At 42.1% G+C, this 21,323-nt stretch overlaps 1 protein-coding gene across 1 annotated transcript in view; it reads right to left on the bottom strand.

Annotated features, from left to right (window-relative positions):
• Positions 1 to 13,968, bottom strand: part of PSMD11 (proteasome 26S subunit, non-ATPase 11) — a 31,784-nt gene extending 17,816 nt beyond the window's left edge. The window contains exons 1-3 of the mRNA XM_038548148.1: positions 13,433 to 13,968; positions 11,070 to 11,171; positions 4,198 to 4,322 (exon numbers count right to left, since the gene is read on the bottom strand). Coding sequence (XP_038404076.1) covers positions 4,198 to 4,322; positions 11,070 to 11,171; positions 13,433 to 13,523 — 318 coding nt within the window. The 5' untranslated portion in view covers positions 13,524 to 13,968. The remainder of the gene's footprint in view (positions 1 to 4,197; positions 4,323 to 11,069; positions 11,172 to 13,432) is intronic.
• Positions 13,969 to 21,323: the final 7,355 nt, after the last annotated feature.

Consider the following 21,323-nt stretch of genomic DNA (forward strand, 5'->3'; position numbering starts at 1 on the left):
TGCCTCTCTCTCTCTCTCTCTGTGTCTCTCATGAATAAATAAATAAAATCTTAAAAAAAAAAAAAAAAAGATTCCTAATCAAAGCATAGGATAAAAAGAAACTGAACTTTCTGGAGAACTCATTGCTAAAACAACATGCCTTTATGTACTTCCAGAGCTATCTTAATAAGTATTATAAGGAAGGAAAAGGAACAGAATATAATTCAAATAGACAGATCTTCTGCCTTTAGATCCTAAGTCCAAATTCAGTAAATAAACAGATGACATTATATGGTAATTTGGAGGATTCACCAATGAGATACTCAACGGAACCTTTGTAACTCACTGAAGCCCTCTGGTGGCTACTTAATCTCCAGTGCTAAACTCAACCAACCTCATTAAAAATTCTATGAAAACTAAAATAAAAGCAAGCCAAACACCATTTCAGAGTTTTGAGAGTTATGTTCTGAAAAGCCAAACTCGGGATCCCTGGGTGGCGCAGCGGTTTGGCGCCTGCCTTTGGCCCAGGGCGCGATCCTGGAGACCCGGGATCAAATCCCACGTCGGGCTCCCGGTGCATGGAGCCTGCTTCTCCCTCTGCCTGTCTCTGCCTCTCTCTCTCTCTCTCTGTGACTATCATAAATTAAAAAAAAAAAAAAAAAATTTTTGAAAAGCCAAACTCATAAGATCTCTGTTCATGACATGAATGGAACTGAAAATATCTGCTGAATGGGTTTAATAACAAAAATACAAGAGTCCTTGATAGTCCTACATGTCTTGGGAGGGCTTAGAAATGCTTACCATCCCAATTTTATCCAGGGAGCTTTTTCAAAGAATACAAAAATGGATGCCAAGGCTCCTGACTCAAGTTGTCTGGAATACAGCCTGGCCACCCAGATGTAGGTCTCTAGTTAAGAAACACTGAATTCTAATCCATCATCTCACCTGTCCCCATTTCCCTGACAGTCCAGATGTGAAGTGGCTCCCTCAAGGTCGCATATCAGCTGCTGGAATCAGAACTTGACCCTATCTCCATGCTTTTGTTCAAGTCAGTACTGACATTTCTCCTAGAGCAGGGATTTTTCACAAACTGAACGGAGAATCTGTTATCCTTTACAGGGTGCGTAATTTTGCACTATCTAGTACTATAATTGGTGAAGCCAGCACCTCAATTCTAAGGAAAAATTTTAAAGGCCACTAGCCTTGCTATACAACTATTTTGTTTGAGGTTCTGCGCTTGGTTAATGCTAACAATGACTGATAAAGGGGTAAGAATATTTGAGAAGTCCCTGCTTCTGGAGAAAGCCTTTATTTGAGTACAAAAGCTTAATGTGATAGAAATCAGACATTTAAGTTTGAAATCAATACACTTAACCATTTTTTAAAATGCCTTATTAACTAAATCCTAATAGGAGAATAGTAACTACTATTCCAAGTCTGAAATTCTCTAACACAAACTCCTTTTTTCCACAGAAATAACTGTTTCAATAACAGGACTCAATGTCAGGTTTCTTAAAACATGCTACTGTTACTGCAGTTAGACTATACCAAAAATGGCTTCTCTTGGGCAACTACCTGGAGATCCCTGAAAGGTAAGGTTAATTTTGAGATTTCAGTTCACTATTTGGAAAGGGTCTGGCTCAGTTCCCTCCTCAACCCAATTCTCTACTACCCTCCCCTTGCCATCACCCCATCCTCACTCTCCCACTCCACCCCTTTTCTTTCTAGGCTCTAAAGCTTAGTGCTGCAATTGATTCAATCCTAATCTGATTTCTTATCACCTTTTGGAATACAACAAACTGAAAACTGTTTTGTAGACCTATCCAACTAACGGTTAGTTCCCAAGCAGAAAAAGGCAAGGAAAATCCCCTCCTCCATCCTCTTGGGTACCAAACTCCCCAATACAACTCCTAGCTTTTTTCAACAACGTTCGCAAACTTCTTTTGCCTCAGGCCACAATACTACTTATGACAGTGACCTATAACTTTGCTCCTCTATCCTTTCCCATCACTCAATGAAAGAATTTTAAAAGAACCTAGGATGTTCCAAGATGAACACATAACTCCAATATCTCCAAGTCAGAGACCTTGACTCACCTAGAGAAATGCAGTAACCACACTTAACACTTGTATCTCAAGTCACTAAATTTTTGTCTTATTTCAACAAAGTACCTCCTAAGCGTCAACCACTACCACAGGGAAGGCATTATACACACATTCCTTCAACAAATATTATTCTGTAACTCCTCTGGGCCAAACTATTCTAAGTGCCGAGGACACAGCACTGGACAGGGCAAAGTAGCTATCCTCAGGGAACTTCTATTCTAAGGAGGAAACAGATGTTAAAAAGGAAAATAAATATGAAGAAAAGTAAAGCAGACAGGATATTTTAGACAGGAAGGCCTAACCAGACACAGAGACACATGATAAAGGCTAGTAAACCCCACTAACAAAGACAGGAGAGGAGGGCTAAATTATGATTTAACAGACCTCCACAAAGGAGTAGAACTGCTTGTTACACAAATGCAGTTCCATCCACTGAGTCTACTCTATGTTATGGTAAGGGACAAATTCTGGAGACTTCAGTGTGCAAAAAAGCAGCTTTGTTAACTAATTTTTTTCTGCCTAAAAAGTTGCATGTACCATGTATCAATCTATTTCAAACTAAGGTTTCTTGGCCCACTCATTATAAGGCACCCCATTTCAAACAAAAGATGGTGTCACTTTTTCATGAGAACAAGTACAATAAAAGAAAAGTTAAGGTTAGATAAGACTAACATCCCTTTAAAATCACTTTTTCTTTTAAATTATTCATAAAAAATATTTCTAATGCTTTGGTTAAAAAAAAAAAAAAACAGCCATCTACAGCAGCCCGGGTGGCTCAGTGGTTTAGCACTGCCTTCAGCCCAGGGAGTGATCCTGGAGACCCAGGATCAAGTCCCACATCGGGCTCCCTGCATGGGGTCTGCTTCTCCCTCTGCCTGTGTCTCTGCCTCTCTCTCTCTCTCTCTCTCTCTATGTGTCTCTCATGAATAAAATCTTTAAAAAACAACAACAAAAAAAGCCATCTAAATATTAACTATTTTTTATTTACTATCACGAAACAGAGTGCTGCCACAAATTTGAAGACTTCTCTACAAATGAATTTTCTACAAATAAAGTTAGTTTATGGTGTTTAAACTAGGCCTCAAAGAATCATTAAGGCAAGAAAGCAGATTTTACCAAAGACCTGATTTCAAAGTGGGATCCCTATGTCCTAGATTTCTAAAATTCCTCACTATTTACTCAGAATGCTACTGTGCCCTTTCATACCTTTTATTTATACACCCACAGGGGCCAGAGCAAACAATTAGACATATAACCAACCAGCAATTCCTACCCTTGTCCTTATATTACCTGACATATTATATATTTGTTTATTGCCTGCCTTCCTCATTAAAATATAATCCCCATGAGAGCAGTCACTATGTTTTTATAAATGTAATCCCATGTAACTATGTTTAACACATAGCCCACACTCAGTGAATACTGAGCAATGTACCTATAGAAAAGACAACTATGTTCTTTCTACAAACAGATTCAACCATAATCTATCCTACTTGGATCTGCTGCTTTTTACTGAGTAAGTTTTAACTTTGGTAGTGTCTCCTCCTGAACTGCAGAAAATATATCTTTGAAAAGTTCAGAAGAGGCTGATTCCAAAGAGGCACTCTTCAGTACGGTTCAGGGTCTGGTCTAAACTTGTAGAGGACATGTACAGGTACACCAGAGTCACTTCCGCACAGATGAGACACAAACAGATGGATGCTCACCCCTCCATAAAGGCATATACGCAGTACAAAACACGCCAAGAAGGGATGCCACAAGACTTATTTAGTGCTCACAGGGAGCTTTGTGACACAGAATGAAAGGTACCACAGACACAAAAAACATTACAAAGGTGTGGCAATACAATACCTCAAAGACAAGAATCAGTTTGTGACCCTGATGTAATGAGGATTCCAGGGACCACTGACAATCTCCACTTACAAAGCAAAGCATGGAACAGACCCAAAGTATCAAATGCCCTGTAACAAAGAGAAACTGACATGATAAGTCCTGAGCTGTCCTCCCAGCTATCCCTTCCACATTAGTACCACAGTGCAGGCAGGCATTTCTTTCACTGAAACAGACTTTTTTTTTTTCCTATTGTCTACCTTCTGCCATTAAAGTAGCTTACCTCCTGCCCTGTTGCTGCTTCCATATCAAGAAAGAGATCAAGAAGAGATCGGACCAGACGAGCTGCCTTAGCCTTGCTGATGGAATTCAAGAAGGGTCGCACATACTTCAGGAGTCCTCCAAGCTCTGTGTGGAAGGCAATTCAGAAAAGAAAAAGGAAACATCAATATTAGAAACTAGAAAATATCCATTAAAATAGTGACCCAAGATCATAAAATCCATCCTATGTCACTGTAAATCAGTCTAAATTAAGCATAATAAGAATTTAAAGCATTCTTAGAAGGTAACAGAGTAGCAAAAATGAGTGAACAACATATACCAAATTTGTATTCTATTCCGCACTCACCTACTTGATTACTATGAGGGCCCTGGGAAAAGCTCACCTCTCTTGGCCTCATTTACCTGTTTTAATGACAGATAAACAGCAAAGTGCTCATAGTCTCAGAGCACAGTTTTCTACAACATGAAATATGCTGTGTCTCTGACACCTGAGGTAAAATCAACTTCCTCACAAACCTGATGAGGTTATGGGAGGGGTGTTTTGTTGTTGCTGAATTTCCAAGTCCATCATGGCAGCTGTCCTTTAAACAGAAGGTATTCAATTCCAGGTTCCCTTCTCCTCCTCTCCCAAAGTTCTCCCCAGTTTAACCTTTTAGCAATATCACTTCCCTGGCACTCTGGCACTGAATAAACTTTTCACAGAAAACTTATGGTATTTTCCCTTTAAAGATATTCTAATCCCAAAAAAAAAAAAAAAGGTATTCTATCCCTTAAAGATATACCTAAAATTCTTCATCTATCTGAAAAGCCTAAGTCTTTTTTTTTAAGATCTTATTTATTTATTTGAGAAAGAGAGAGAGAAAACACAAGTAGGGGCAAGAGGCAGAGGGAGAGGGAGAAGCAGACTCCACGCTGAGCAGGGAAAGCCCCACGCGGGGCCACCCAGATGCCCCTGCAAAACCTAAGTTTTAAACTATGAACAAAAAAAGTGTTCAGCACAGAAGTTTCTCTCCCCTCTGATAGGAAAAAAAAGGTGGTACAGTCATTTTAAGGGAGCGGCTTTAGAAACAAGAGAAAAAATTACAGAATATTTCAACTCAATAACTACAGAAGTACTCTTGGAATGTAGGTTAAAATTACTTTAGTGCCACGGCTTCATTAATATTCTCCAATTGTGGACTCACCCTCCTGAGGATTCTAATTCAGGGCAAGCAAACCTCACCCTCCTGAGAATGCTAATTCAGGGTCCTGAAATCCTCATCTGCCTGAATAGTCACAGGATACATGGGACTGTGTCAGGTACAAAAGGAACTTTATACAGTGGAAAAGCTCATCTTTACCTTCACTTCCCAGTATTGACCTGAGATTCCACCAAGATTTTCCCCATTATGCTATTTCATTCACCCCTGCATAGACTACACATGCTTCTGCTTTCATGCCGCACTCCCACTGCATTCCCATGGAGAATTTCTCACCCATCTTCTTGACTTATATAAACCTTAGATATCCTTTTAGGTCCAGCTAAAGTCCTATTGAGTATTCCATGCTAACTACAGGCTACAATGATTTCTCCCTCTCAAATTCCTTTTACACTTGTACAAAGCTTTTTAAAAGTAGTCTACTACAGGGCAGCCCCGGTGGTGCAGCGGTTTGGCGCCACCTGCAGCCCGGGGCTTGATCCTGGAGACCCTGGATCTAGTCTCCTGTCAGGCACTCTGCATGGTGCCTGCTTATCTCTCTCTCTCTCTCTCTCTCTCTCTCTCTCTCTGTGTGTGTGTGTGTGTCTCTCTCAATAAATAAATAAAGTCTTAAAAAAAAAAAAAGTAGTCTACTACAATGTCCCTTCCCCCACAGTATTTCCTACTATGCTGGAACAATTTTTTTTTTTTAAGATTTTATTTATTTATTAATGAGAGACCCAGAGAGAGAGAGAGAGAGAGAGAGGCAGAGACACAGGCAGAAGGAGAAGCAGGCTCCATGCAAGGAGCCCAACGTGGGACTCGATCCCGGGACTCCAGGATCACGCCCTGGGCCGAAGGCAGGTGCTAAACCGCTGAGCCACCCAGGGATCCCAATGCTGGAACAATTATGAACAATCTCTAATGATAGGAATGTTCAGAAAGCAGACTATTTGAATGTTAGTCAAATTTATTTGTTCTTTTTTAAAACACAAGTCTTTAGCCTCCCTCCACATGGCCTCAAATTTCTGAAGATAACTACCATTTATATCTCCTAACTTTCCCTTTCTTCAAGCAAAACATCTTTAGCTATTTCAACTGTTCCTCCAATGTTCTGGTTTCTAGATTCCTTGTCACCAAATAGACTCTAATTTGCAAACGTAACACTTGTAGTACCCAGAATGGAAAACAATTCTCCAGGTAGGGTCTGACCAGAAGAGTCATGGCCTAATTCTCTTGATCTGGCCACCACATGTAACACAAGATAGCCTACTTCCTTTCTTCTAATAGGACTTTTGTTTAGGCTGAATCCATTAAGGTCTTTTTTGCATAGACCAGTAATTCCTCACCTTCCTCTGTTTTGATAAATACTTTTAAGAAAAAAAAAAAAAAAAAAAAACCTTTTAAGTATATAGCTTTATAATTGCCACACTGAATTTAATCTTGCTGGCTTTGGCAATAACTCTGAATCTTAATTCTGTCCTCTACTATACTGAGTCATCTACAAAAATAAGCAGGCCTTCTGAAATGGCTTTAGCCATAATGCCAGATGCTGACCAGAAGAACAAGGACAGATCCCTATGACATGATGCTAGAGACTTCCCTCTAGGTTGACAAATGATCTTTACCTGTACCTATCATTAAAATTATGGTAAATGTTCAAATACCTTGTTTACCTATCAATATTATGGCAAATGTTCAAATGCCTTCTTTACATCAGATATGTACTCTAACCCAGAGGTTGGCAAACTTTTTCTATGACAGGCCAGATAATTAAGTATTTTCAGCTTTTTGGGCTCTGTGGTCTCAACTCAGTCACTGTAGTGCAAAAGCAATCATAAACATCATGTAAACAAATGGGTGTGGCTGGGTTCCAAGAAAACTTTATTTACAAAAAGCAAGTAGCAAGCCACTGTCTGTGGAGCCCTGCAAACCAAAGAGAATGAAGATGAGTTTGAAATCATCTTTTCTTGGGACACCTGGGTGGCTCAGTTGTTAAGCATCTGCCTTTGGCTCAGGGCATGATCCCAGAGTCCCGGGACTGAGTCCCACATGGGGCCTCCTGCATGGAGTCTGCTTCTCCCTCTATGTCTCTGCCTCTCTATCTCTCTGTCTCTCATGAATAAATAAATAAACAAAATCTTAAAAAAAAAAAAGAAAGAAAAGAAATAATCTCTTTTTAATAAACCCATGGTCTTAAGTGATTAAAACCTACTTATCAAATAATCTGTCCCAGATATTAGTGATTACTGGTTTAAAGAGTCTAGAAGTTATCCTTTTCATTATCTTCAGGCAAAGTGAAATAATGTTTGCCCATCCTCAGTTTCCTTAATACTTCTCCATCCTCCAAGACTTTTCTCAGAATAATAGTGGCTCTATAAATATATCTGCTAGAACTATGCTTTTGAAATTAAAAGACAGAAACTGTCAGAGCCTAGAGACTTGAACTTATTTAAAGAGCGTATCTGCTCTCTCTCCTCTCACCTACCTTGTCTTTAATTCTCTCATTCTGATGTTTTTTCTTTTTGAAAGTCATTTTTCTTCCTGGAAAAGGCTAAAGTGAAACATGAACTAAGCAGCCTGCCCTTTGCTCTAGCACCTGCTAGATTGTATTATCTGCTCCAAGCACTGATAGTGTGTTATTCTTCTTACCCTAACAGAGAAACAAATGACCTCTTAGTTGCAAAAGATTCAGCTCACTTTTCATTTCAGTCTATTGCTACTATTCATTCTTGGTTATATTCCCTGTTTCTTTCCATTTTCATATATACTAATTTTTTTTAATTCCCAAAGAATCATACTGATTTCTTCTTCCTACTGAGATTATTTACAATTACATGACGAGAACTTCCTTTTGAGAATCTCACAGAACTCAAAATAATCCTTTTAGAATCTCAGGCTATGAAATCTGCAGATCCTGAACCTAGCCATCATGTATGATGATGCTCATCACCACTTTCAACCACTATTATGAACAACCTTGCCTTATTCACTAATTCCCAAATTACTGTCTAGGTCAGGGACCTTACCTTAAATTTTTTGAATGGAATACTTACACAGTCCTAACTGTATATTAAGTGCATAATATAACAAAATTGAAGATTAATAGACTAGACAGATTTTCTGTTCTCAGGAAACCGAAAATCAAAGGAAACATAAACCTATCAATTATGAACAGCAAAGTTAGGTACATATGGAGGCCCCAAGACTTCCTTAGGGTTTCTATTGTATATACCTATACTCATCAAACTCTTTCTTAGAAAACAATGGTAGGGCAGCCCCCGGTGACGCAGTGGTTTAGAGCCGCCTGCAGCCCAGGGCGTGATCCTGGAGACCCAGGATCAAGTCCCACGTCAGGCTCCTGCATGGAGCCTACTTCTCCCTCTACCTGTGTCTCTGCCTCTCTCTCTCTGTGTCTCTCATGAATAAATAAATAAAATAAAAATCTTAAAAGAAAAAGAAAACAATGGTAAATAACCTGGAAAAGTTTCTGAAGTCCTTATGATTCACCTGTTAAATTTCAATAGGTTTAGCTATACACTTCTCAACTTCTCAGGTTCTGAGTCACACAAAGGGGAGAGGCAAGGAATAAGGAGAGAACAAAGCATAAAACAGGAATTTCAAGCAAAACAGTTAACATTTTTGGATAAAATTTTTAAATGCTGACTATACTACATGCTATTTGTAATTATCCATGCTACTGGAGGAAAATAGATATTTGGAAATTTCAACAGCAGAAAAATCTTAAACTTTCCCCTTCTAATTCTTTCTGGAAAATTACCTTATTAATCATATTTTGTATGGACTAATTACCAAAACTATTATGCAGCCTCAAGCTCACATTGACTGACAGGCAAAAGGAATCCATAAATATGTTAAATAGGAGAGAAGTCAGTATAAAATGAACAAAACAGGGATGGCTGGCTGGCTCAGCTGGAAGAGCATGTGACTCTTGATCTGAGGGTCGAGCTGGAGCCCTGTGTTGGCTGTAGAGATTACTAAGAAAATAAACTTTAAAAAATAAATAAATAAAATGAAAAAAACAGCAGCAACCACTAATAACCCATAAGTGAGTATGGAAAGCAAGAATCATTACACCACAAGGCCATGAGCTCTGAAGTGGGACAAACTGGCTCAAATCCTGGCTCTCCCACATACTATGAGTGATCTTTGATAAGTTATTTACCTCTTCTTTGCTCAATTTCTTCAGGTATAAAATGGACAACGGTGTCTATCTTACTGAGTTGCTTTGAGGATGCAATAAACTAAATCAAATTTGTGCTTAAAATAGTAACTAGTTGACAGCATTTAAGAACTGTTTTATTGGGATCCCTGGGTGGCGCAGTGGTTTGGCGCCTGCCTTTGGCCCAGGGCGCGATCCTGGAGACCCGGGATCGAATCCCACATCAGGCTCCCGGTGCATGGAGTCTGCTTCTCCCTCTGCCTGTGTCTCTGCCTCTCTCTCTCTCTGTGACTATCATAAATAAATAAATAAATAAATAAATAAATAAATAAGATTAAAAAAAACTGTTTTATTATAACTTCAAATGATATTTTAAATAAGATACAAAACCCATATAAACACACCCTCCCAAATGCATACATCTTTACTCAATTTTCTATTAACTAAGCCTAATTAATCAATGTTAGTCATCCTTAATTGTGAAAAATCTTAGTTCTCAAGTTCAAGAAGTTTTGCTAACTTACACAAAGTAATTCACAAGGTCACTTGACCAGAACTTAATCCATTCTACATTAGATAAGATCTATATTCACTTTAAAACTGACTTTTAAAAAATCATCCATTTTGGGATCCCTGGGTGGCGCAGCGGTTTAGCGCCCGCCTTTGGCCCAGGGCGCGATCCTGGAGACCCGGGATCGAATCCCACGTCGGGCTCCTGGTGCATGGAGCCTGCTTCTCCCTCTGCCTATGTCTCCGCCTCTCTCTCTCTCTCTCTCTCTCTCTCTCTCTCTCTCTGTGTGTGACTATCATAAATAAATAAAAATTTTTTTAAAAAATCATCCATTTTAAGCTTAAGCTACCTTCTAAATACTATTACCACTTTACTGGTCAAAGGCCCTTCCTGGTCTCTTATTCCAATGACTCTTATTCTAAGGACACACCCATCATCAGAAAGTCATTTCAAACCTAGAAACTCAATTGTTCAATTACAGCTAGAACATCTGGGCAATGATATGCACAAAGTCCCAGGTAATAATGGAGAAATCTCAAGGCTTTTCCATTATATGTCTCACTGTCTATCAGGAAAAAGCGACAGCTAGTCACTTACTTGAATGCAAAATCCCTCGTCATTTTCAAGTCAGGGGCCCAAGTCCCTATCCACCTTAAATAAATCAGTGCTGAAATCACTAAGATAGCTGCTACTCGCGCTGCTGCCTTTATGTAAAGGAACACAGTAAAAATTCAAACCAGAAACAAATCACAGATCACTATATCCCAAGAAGAACAGGACTTTCCCTCACCTGCAGAACAAAACTGTTCCAGGAAAGAAGTGAGTTTAAAGGTCCACCTAACTTCCTGCTAAAAAAACTGAAGCTCAATAAGTTGATGATAGCATGGATTTATACCACCAATACACTGTGTGGATGCATCCCTATGTTCCTCTACTCCAACAGAAACTTGAAACTTCAACATTTCAGGTAAAAGAGAAAGCAACCCATTTGCAGCACTCACCTGCAGCTTGTCCAGTCTTCGCCAAGAGAGACCCCAGTTCCAGGATACTCTGCTCTTTGACCTGCACTGCCTCCTCATCATTCTCCTGAATGTCACGCTTCACTGGGAGAGGAAAATGCAAACCTTCTTAGAATTCTGACAAAAAATGAAGACTGAGGGAAATTTCACCCTCACAAGAACAACACAAACTCAGTTACGAAAAGACAAAATCTAGAGAACTTAAAAAAAAAAAAAAAACCTCCTAAAAAAGTGAAACCATCATGTAAGATATGTCCCATGTAAATTATAGATTACTGATTTTAAATGTGCCTTTTCAAAAAAAAAAAAAGGTGCCTTTTCATTCTATGAATCAGAATTCCCCTTACCCATATACATTGAGATTTGTTGCTGTCACTTGGTTAAAGCAAAATTCAAACAAGTTCTTCATACTTGTGGTGGTAAGCCCTACACTAGGCACTTTGTTACTGAATATATTAAACATGCCTAAATGTTTACATGCCACAAAGTAAAATCAAAAAACCATCATTTACAGAGGACTAAAAAAGTAGTCTTTCAATAAACTTTAACCTGCAGAAAGCCTCACTAATGGGTGTACTAGGGATAAGCAGTTGTACGAAGCCATTCAGGAAAAACAACCCAATCAAAGCTCCAGTGAGGTCCCTAGGAGGGATCACTGCTTTATAACGGATTCAGGACCTGTTAAAATAACTTTGTGCTATCCGTCCCACTTTCAACTGTTAATAACTATTTTACCACTCAAACACTGAATAACCTCTTGGAGTCTGTGGTGATAATTTTAGTGACCATCATTAGTTATCACTTCTCTTACAAAGAAAGCATCATGACTTGACAAAAACCACGACTTAGATACTCCATGATGGAGTCTGGAAAAAGTAAGACTGTAACCATCATGACTCAAGCTTGCTCTAACAGGGAAGCTTTCAGGGAACCTCCCCCCCACCACCACCACCACCGTAGAGCGGACAATCACAGAGTGTTCCGACTATAACGACAGTTTACCATAATTTTACCACTTTATGAAAGACAAAATACTAGGCACTAAACAAAAAATAAAATAAAACCCATGCTTTTCAGATGCGTGTGTACTCACAGAATAAAAATGTGTACGTGGTTTTAAAGAGGACGCTGGTTCTGTAATTCTAACTGACTTAATTCAAGATGAGAACTTCTAAACGAAAACCTCTCATTTACCACAGATGCATCTTAACCCCCCTAAGATAAAGCCACCCAGGTCCTGTCACGGTCTTTGCTCCACGCACGCCAGTCAGGAATACCACACTTCAACAGACCAGCAAGTCCACCTCCGAGCCAGCATCCCGAAGGTCTCGCGTACACGTGCGTTCTTACGCTACTTGTTGATCCGGTCTGAATCTTCTCAAGCTACGTGAGAGAGATCGCACCGCCACAGGTGCAGCGAGGGGCCAGCCCTTCACCACGGAACGTGCAAAGCCTCCTCTGTCATCACCAATCCATTTCTCTTCGCACCTGAACCCCGGAAGAGACTTGTCGGAGGCGACTGGCTGGAGCTCCCGTCTCAGTTACCCGGGGGCGTGAAGGTGTAAGGCAACCTACTACAAATCGACTTCGATGTTCTCCGGCGACCCGACAACTAACTCCCCGAACTCCCTTCCCACGCCTGCAGGAGAGACCTGCCAGGGCGATTAGTCACCTCGTGTGCCCGGGCGGTCCCCGGTCGCTCCCGCACCCGACACGGCGGCAAAGCACCGTCTCGGGCACCTCTTCAAACCAAATGCCAGGCTGCAGTGTGTGTCCCCTCCGTGTTTCCCACACTCCCTTTAGCGCAGCCTTACGCCGCGGGGCTGGGGGTAGGTGGTGGCAGCTCCACGCGTCCCGAGGAACACAACTCCGAGAGAAAGGCGAGCGCTCGCGCGGCCACCCGGAGCGGGCTGCGCTGATAACAACGGCGGGAAGCGCTGCGTACGGCGGGTTTCGCCGGGCCCCTCCACTCGAGGCTCAGTCCTGTCGGCGACAAGCCCGCGGGGCGGCACCGCTCGCGGTCCCGGGCCAGCCCGCACGGGCCGGAGCAGCGGCAAGGCTGGAAGTGGCGGCGGCCCCGGCGCGGCCCACCCTCGCTCCACGCCGAGCCCACCGTGAGTCAGCAGCCGGCGAGCGGACCCCCGGGCTGCCTCGCGGCTTCCCACCCGGTGGGACCCCGCTGGCTCCAGGGAGCTGCTAGCGGCCTGTGCCCCCGGCCCGGCCCCCCTCACACACAGTGAGTCAGCAGCCCCGGAGCCGGCTAGCCCGGCCCCGCGCCGCCGCCGCCGCCCCACACACGGCGAGCTGAGCCGGCAGGGCCAGAGAGGGGGCAGGGCGACCTTTACCGATGGAGTGGAGAATGTCGATGGAGGCCTCCCGGTCAGTGCTGAGTAGAGACTGGGCTCTCTGGAACTCCACCACCGCCGCCGCCGCCATCTTACCGCTTTCACACCGTCCCTGGCCGCGGCCGCCGACGCCGGAAACACACTCCCGGAAAGCCCGCCCTCGCACCCCTCTTAGCCCATGGTTTCCCCCCCCCGCCCTCTCCCGCTCCCAGAGCACCACGGGAGTTGTAGTCTTGCCGCGCGGGTCGGGGATTGAGGGGCGAGGGAGGAGAGCTGGGGCGCCCCAGCTAGTGGGCGGCAAGCTCCCCAGCACCGCCTAGCGGCCGACCGCCGGGAGAAAGAGGCGGTGCCTAAGAATTAAAGCCGAAGGCTAGTCCCCACCCACCCCAAAAGAAGCAACTCTCCTACCTCGCCCTTGACGGGACGTTTTGAGCACCTGCCTAGGTATTCATTGAAAAACGTTTGGCTTCCTTTGTAGCTTCCACGTTTAAGCATTCATTCAGGGCAATAAACGATCTTATTAGTGCTCACTGCGGCACACAAAGAATAGCACCATTCAAAGCATTCAAGTGTCGAACAACATCTCTCTCTGTGTCACACACACACACACACACACACACACACACACATGCGCACACTTCCCAGGCTAGAATCCTAAAGAATCAAACAGGATCATAGCCAGCCTGTGATTAAGCCCATCAGCGTCGGGAGAACTGATGTTAGAAAGTGAAATACCATCTCTGCCCCATTCACTCAATAAATCCCTCTTGGGGGGTTCACATGGGACTCTAATGGCTACCTGAACTCTCTGCTCAGAAAAGAAAAAAAAAAAGGATTTTTCTAATATCTCTAGTTTCTTCAACTAGAATCACAGATATCTGAAAGGCTGCCAAGTGAAAAGAGAAAAGACATACTGTGTGACCACTGAGGGGTGAGCTTAAGGGAAGCACTAAAAATACACAGAGGCAATGCAATATGAGGATTATGAAGACAATCCAAAACCAGAATATGTTGTCCCCTAAAGGGACCTGTAAAGGGAATCAACATTGCACTCCTCTTTGACTGGGTTAGGCAATTTATACATTTTTCTTTTATCCTCCCAACAATGTCCTGTGAAGAAGGCATTATTTACACTCCTTTCACAGGTGAGGAATGGGGTTTAAAGTGATTTGGTGATACTTATATGAGCAGAAACTTATATTATCTGTAACTTAGGGAATGCATTCCTAGTTCCCGGGTGTGTCCAAAAGAAAACTGGATCACATCTCAACAAGTTGTAAACAAGATTCATGGCACTGGTGGGGAAATTGATTAAATGGCTTCTAGATTTCTCCTAATTCTGAGATACCATGAATCTCAGTATAAAACTAAACCTTTCTTTGCTTTAAAAAGTCATCCCTCCCTCCTCAATTTGGTGAGCAATCAATATATTGTACCATAATATTAGTGAGCTATAAAATTCTAAAGCTGAGAACAACAGGAAATAAATATCTTTAGCTTCTAAAGACCTACCAGTTCATCCTCACTACTTTAGTAAGTAAAAGATTTACTAAAAAATGACCAGACCAATCCTAAAACCTTCAGCTACTTCCAGGCTCCATCAGGAAGCGATAAAAAAAAAAATCAAAAGGAACTCGTTAGAAGAAATCATGAAAGAGGATGAAATGCTCACCTCACTACCAAGAGGAAGCACTACAAAAGACTGGGGGTGTTTGTGAGATCTTTTTCCCAAGTTGGTGAGTCTTACTGACTACAGCAACCTAGCCATCTCTGTGCAGCCACCTTGGTAAGAGTTTTTTTAAGATTTTATTTATTTATTCATGAGAGACATAGAGAGGCAGAGACACAGGCCGAGGGAGAACAGAGTCCCCTTGGGGAGCCCAATGCAGGACTCAACCCTATGACCCCAGCATCATACCCTGAGCTGAAAGCAGACCAGGTGCCCTTAGTAAGAGTTTTGAGGTGAGCCAGCCCTTTCTCACCAGGAGATTGGGGCTTTATGTATATTCATGAAGATGGTTACCACTTTTGGCCTACAGAATTCTGAATTAGGGAAGGAGGCTGATACATTCCACAATTGGACAAGGAGAAAGGGCAGCAATGGGACAGCCTCCACTACCTGTGTTTGGCATAGACAGGTGGCCAATTCAATAGGCCCACCATTCAATTTCCCACCAGAGTGAAAAGACCCAGTAATAAGAGACTAGAAGGGTGGACATCAAGAAGCAATGACTGAAAAAGGATCTTAAGGTTCACAGGAATAGCCTCTAAAGAACCCATAAATCACATGGACCTCTGCTTCTAATGATATGAGTCATGTGAGACACTTTTACTTCCTTTCTTTAATCCCTCGCCTACTTCCCTGCTCTCCCCAAACACACGCCTCACCCTTAAAGCCAGAGGAGACCCGGAAACAGCAGAGTGAGAGAGGGAGGAAAAAGAAAAGAGGAAAAGTATAAACTAAACACCAATTTCCAACTTAGAGAGGGGAAAAACTTTAAAATAAATATGGGGGCACCTGGGTGGCTCAGTCGGTTGAGTGGTGTGGTCTTGATTTCAGCATTGTGAGATCGAACAGATGTCGGGCTCCAAGCTCAGTGGGTAGTCTGCTTGAGGATTCGTGCTGTCTCTCTCCCTCTGCCTCTCCCCCTGCTTGTGTGCTCTCTCTCAAATAAGTAAATAAATCTTTAAAAAATAAAAAATAGATATGAAATTGATGTCTTGATTTAGGCTAGACTGGACTTTTCTTCTTAATAAATTATTTTTTAGAGCAGTTTTAGGTTCACAGCAAAACTGAGCAGAAAGCAGATAGAATGGACTTTAAGTCATTAGAAATGACCTAATAATTAGGAGACATTATCTCGAGGAAGAAATGGGAGATCCAACAAAGAATGGATAGAGGAATGTAGCTTGTACCTGCACCAAATCCTTCAATATGTCTATTACAGCACCACCATCTGCTCAGTTTCCTAGTTACCTAAACTGATTCCTCCTTTCTCCAACCATTGCCACCACAGCTAAATATTACCTAGTAGTTATTCTCCTGAACATGTTCTTTAGGTATTATCAGTTCCACACCATCCTCGCTAACATTTTTTTAAAGATTTTATTTATTTATTCATGAGAGACAGAGAGAGAGAGAGAGAGGCAGAGACACAGGTAGAGGGAGAAGCAGGCTCCATGCAGGGAGCCTGACATGGAACTCGATCCCGGGTCTCCAGGATCACACCCTGGGCTGAGGGAGGCATTAAACCACGGAGCCACCTGGGCTGCCCCCTCTCTAACATTTTTAAAGATTATATACATATAGTAATCTCCTACTGGTCCTACTCTTTGGAGCTACCCAGTGATCCCATAGGAGATGCAAGAGGCATACAGGACTAGTTTATTACACTACTTGCCCTTGATCATCCCTTTCTTTCCCATCAAGTCCAAGAGAGTGATCTCTATACCTCCATTGTATCTTTATCTTTCAAACAGTATCATCAGGGAGAAAACACAATAAAAGGACCACAGGTTTTGGAGTAATCCACCTGCTTTCAAAGCCCAGGCCAGCCACTTTGCTGATGATTTTAACATGTTTCTTAATTTCTGTGATCTTTGGTTTTCTCATCTGGAAAAAAAAGGGATAATAAAACCTAACTCTCAAGGTTTCTGTAAGGATAGTAGATAAGATAATATGAGGTCATACAGAATAAATGTTATTTTCTTTCCATGTAGCATCTTCATTACAGAAGAGTGAGAAGTAACTTACGTTATAGGGATCACTAGCTACTGCTTACTAGTCATCTTTCACTGACTGCACTGATGGGCAACCAATGCTCTTACACTTAAGTAATACAAAACTATAAGTCATTCTCAGGAATGTAACATTCTCAATGTCACCAAAAGCTCCCACCCATCTTCTGGCAGTTGTTCTGCCATTCATCTCCATGCTGAGCATCTTCAAAATTTCTTTGCATGTATCTGACAGTCTGGGAATTGGGGAGGGTCTGGTTACCATCCCTTTCACTGGGGGCCACAAAGTGTTGCATAATCTGGCCCCTGACTACTTCTCCAACTTCACCCCTTACTCACTCTGCTCAGTTGGCCCTTTTGTGTTTTTTTTCTTTCTTTTTTTTTTGTCCTCAAACATGCCAAGTTCTTTCCCACCTCAAAGCCTTTATGTTCCCTCCCCAGCTTTCAGCTCAAAGATCATTTCTACAAAGAGGCCTTCTGTGTCATCCCATTAAAAGTAATCTCCTCCACCTTCAGTCCAGGAACCAACATATCACTCTGTTTATCTCCGTCTCAGGACCTAACATAGTCTTTGATTTCCTATGTCACTAGTCTAAAGCTCGCTTCCCTCCACAAGGTTTCAGGGACCTTGTCAATCTTGTCCACTGTTGGGGATCCCTGGGTGACTCGGCAGTTTGGTGCCTGCCTTTGGCCCAGGGCCTGATCCTGGAGTTCTGGGATAGTGTCCCACATCAGGCTCCCTGCATGGAGCCTGCTTCTCCCTCTGCCTGTGTCTCTTCCTCTCTCTCTATCTTTCTGTGTCTCTAATGAATAAATAAAATCTTAAAAAAAAAAAATCTTGTCCACTGTTAAAGACCCCAGCTCCCATGGTAGTGGCTTGCACACATGGCAAACACTCAATACATATTTGTTGGATAAGTACTAATATCTGCCCTGCCACAAAATTCTGCTGCCCTAAGTGTCCATGCCCTACACTATGTGACTGTTTTGCCATTGCTGTTTAGATGAGGTACGCGTGAAGGGGCTGTCTCAGATTCGTCATGACCTAGAGTTTATAGGGATTGACCTAAAAAGATCAGCAGGACCAATCCAATTCCTCTCTCAGGAACTGGGGAACTGAGAGACTCAGCCACTTAACCAAGGGAACTAAAATCAAAATCTGTCACTTGGAACCAATGAGATCCAAGTTGGTAGAAGGAAAACTCAGCAGATGAGTGAAGAAATGCAGGGATGTCATGGAAGAGAATCCAAACACATCCACAAAAGGCCACCTCAGTTCCTAACAATTTTCTAATTTTCACCTCCACCTCCATGAGGCCCACCCATGCCATATTCCCCATTCTTGAAATACTGGGACATGTTTCCAAGTATCTTCCAGTCCCTCTCACGATGTTAAGAAGAAAGGTTCGGTGTGATGTCACTATGTTTTTAATGGCTCTTTAATATTCTTTCATCTCTCTTCTTAACAAAGTGAGAGGAAGCAACAGTACCTATGTGGAGTTACGCTTCCTTGTTTTTGTTTTTAAGGTTACATCCTACCTAGAGCCAATAATACTACTGATTTTCCGTTGAAGGTAGAGATGCGTAATTATACTGAAAAGCAAAGTGGGTCGGGATGCCTGGGAGGCTCAGCGGTTTAGCACCTGCCTTTGGCCCAGGGTGAGATCCCAGAGTCCCGGCATCAAGTCCTGCATGGAATAGAGCCTGCTTCTCCCTCTGCCTGTGTCTCTGCTTCTCTCTCTGTGTCTCTCATGAATAAATAAATAAAATCTTTAAAAAAAAAAAAGTGGGTCAATTTAGATAGCAATAGATATAGTATATGGACATGGAAAAAAATCAGGAATATGTATGGTGAGCAAATGATTATTTGGTCCAAAAAATCAAATTCCAGTATTGCCACTATGTAGTCAACCATCTACCTCCCACTATCTTTATTTTTATTCCAAAATCACATCTCTAATTGGAAGACCAGGAAGTCCTTTGGGTTCTTGCCCTAGACATACAATTTTTTTTTATGATAGTCACACACACACACACAGAGAGAAAGAGGCAGAGACACAGGCAGAGGGAGAAGCAGGCTCCCGACGTGGGATTCGATTCCAGGTCTCCAGGATCGCGCCCTGGGCCAAAGGCAGGCGCTAAACCAATGCGCCACCCAGGGATTCCTAGACATACAATCTTTAAAGATGCTTTCGGTTTAGCGCCGCCTGCAGCCCGGGGTGTGATCCTGGGGACCCTGGATCGAGTCCCACATCAGGCTCTCTGTATGATGCCTGCTTGTGTCTCTGCCTCTCTCTCTCTCTGTCTCTATGAATAAATAAATAAAATCTCTAAAAAAATAAAGATGGCTTTCAAGTTGCTTCTGGCAAAGGTATTCTATACTGTAGAAAAAAGAATACAGAATTTGAAGTCAGGCAAACAAGGAGCTCAAGTCTTTACTGCCATCTAATAGTCAAATTACTTAAACTCTCTGAGATTGATTTCAGTCATCAGTAAAACCATTTTTAAAACCTACTCCATTTGAGGAGTGCCTAGGTGGCTCAATCAGTTGAGTGTCCACCTCTTGGTTTTGGCTCAGATAGAAATCTTGGGTTGTGAGATCCAGCCCTCTTCCTCTGCCCCTCCCCCGACTCTAGCCCTTGCTCTAAAAAAATAAATAAATAAAATCTTTAAAATAAATATACTCCATTTGATGGTTGCACAACCATGTGAAATATGCTTAATACCACAGAACTGCAAGCTGAAAAATGGTTAAAATTTTAAATTTCATTCTGTGTACTTTACCAACATAAAAAAAAATTATTTCACACAAGTGTTTGAAGATTAAAGTTTTAAAGACACTATAACACTTCAGTACTATGACTGACACATATAAGTGCTCAATAAATGGTAGCTCTTAAAAGATACTTAAGTTGCAGTGCTGACTGGGTGGCTCAGTGGTTAAGTGTCTGCCTTTGACTCAGGGCATGATCCTGGGGTCCTGAGATGGAATTCCACTTCAGGCTCCCTGTGGGGAGCCTGCTTCTCCCTCTGCCTGTGTCTTTGCCTCTCTCTCTGTGTCTCTCATAAATTAATTAATTAATTAGTTTAAAAAAATAGTTAAGTCGCTGGCTAAATTAGCTGATTAGCACCCACCACTCCCCTTCCTCAGGGAGCCCTCATAGAGGGCTAAATGAACATTTAATCAGTGATTTTTATAGCAAAAGGCTCTATCAATCAATCGTCAACTTTGTTTCTAATCTTAGGCTTCCTCACCCTCAACTTGCCTCCCTTCCCTCTCTGCTAAGCTCTTTTTGTCCCTCCACCATTCCAAGACAAACCACAAAGCCCTAACCTCCCCCCATGCTACCCCATATTCCAAAACTATTTCTTTCTCCTGTACAACTATTAATTTTTTTAAAAGATTTTGAGAGAGCACAATGGGAGAGGGGGAAGGAGAAGCAAACTCCACACTGAGCAGAGAGCTGGATGTAGGGCTCAATCCCAGGACCTGGAGATCGTGACCAGAGTGGAAGGCAGATGCTTAACCGACTGAGTCACCCAGGTGCCCCTGTTAATTTTTTTTTATTTTTAAGTAATCTCTACACCAATGTGGAACTCAGGACCCTGAGAGTCATGAGTCATGCTCTACAGACCAAGTAAGACAGGCACCCCTATAATTGTTAATTTTTCATTGAGCTTTTAAAATGTTTTATATCCCATAAATGACCAAAAGGGGAATGCTATAATGTGCTCTCCCGCTAATACAAGAGTATACACTTCTACTTCTCTCCCCCATACTCTGTGTAACTAAGGGAGCTAAGGTTAGCAGTTCTAAGTTAGTGGTGATTCACCAGCTCTGCAAGTCCACTGCCACTGAAGCTCTAGAGGGGAAAAGAAAGTAAAAACTAGACAAAGAATGTCATTATTATCTTTTCATCTCTTTGGAAATCCTCTCTCACACTGCCACCTTTCCCTAGACCTCCAGATACCTTATTGCATTTATGTTTTATTATGGTTATCCTTTGGTGAAAACCTGTTAGTGATACACTCTGCCTTTAACTAAAAAGGTCTTTATTTTGACTCTCATTCTTAAGTGGCAGTTCAGGTGGGTATAAAATTCTTATACTGACATTTACTTTTATTCAGCATTAAAGATGACCATTTTCAGTCT

This window comes from Canis lupus, chromosome 9, assembly GCF_011100685.1.
Source record: "Canis lupus familiaris isolate Mischka breed German Shepherd chromosome 9, alternate assembly UU_Cfam_GSD_1.0, whole genome shotgun sequence".
NCBI classification, from domain to species: domain Eukaryota; kingdom Metazoa; phylum Chordata; class Mammalia; order Carnivora; family Canidae; genus Canis; species Canis lupus.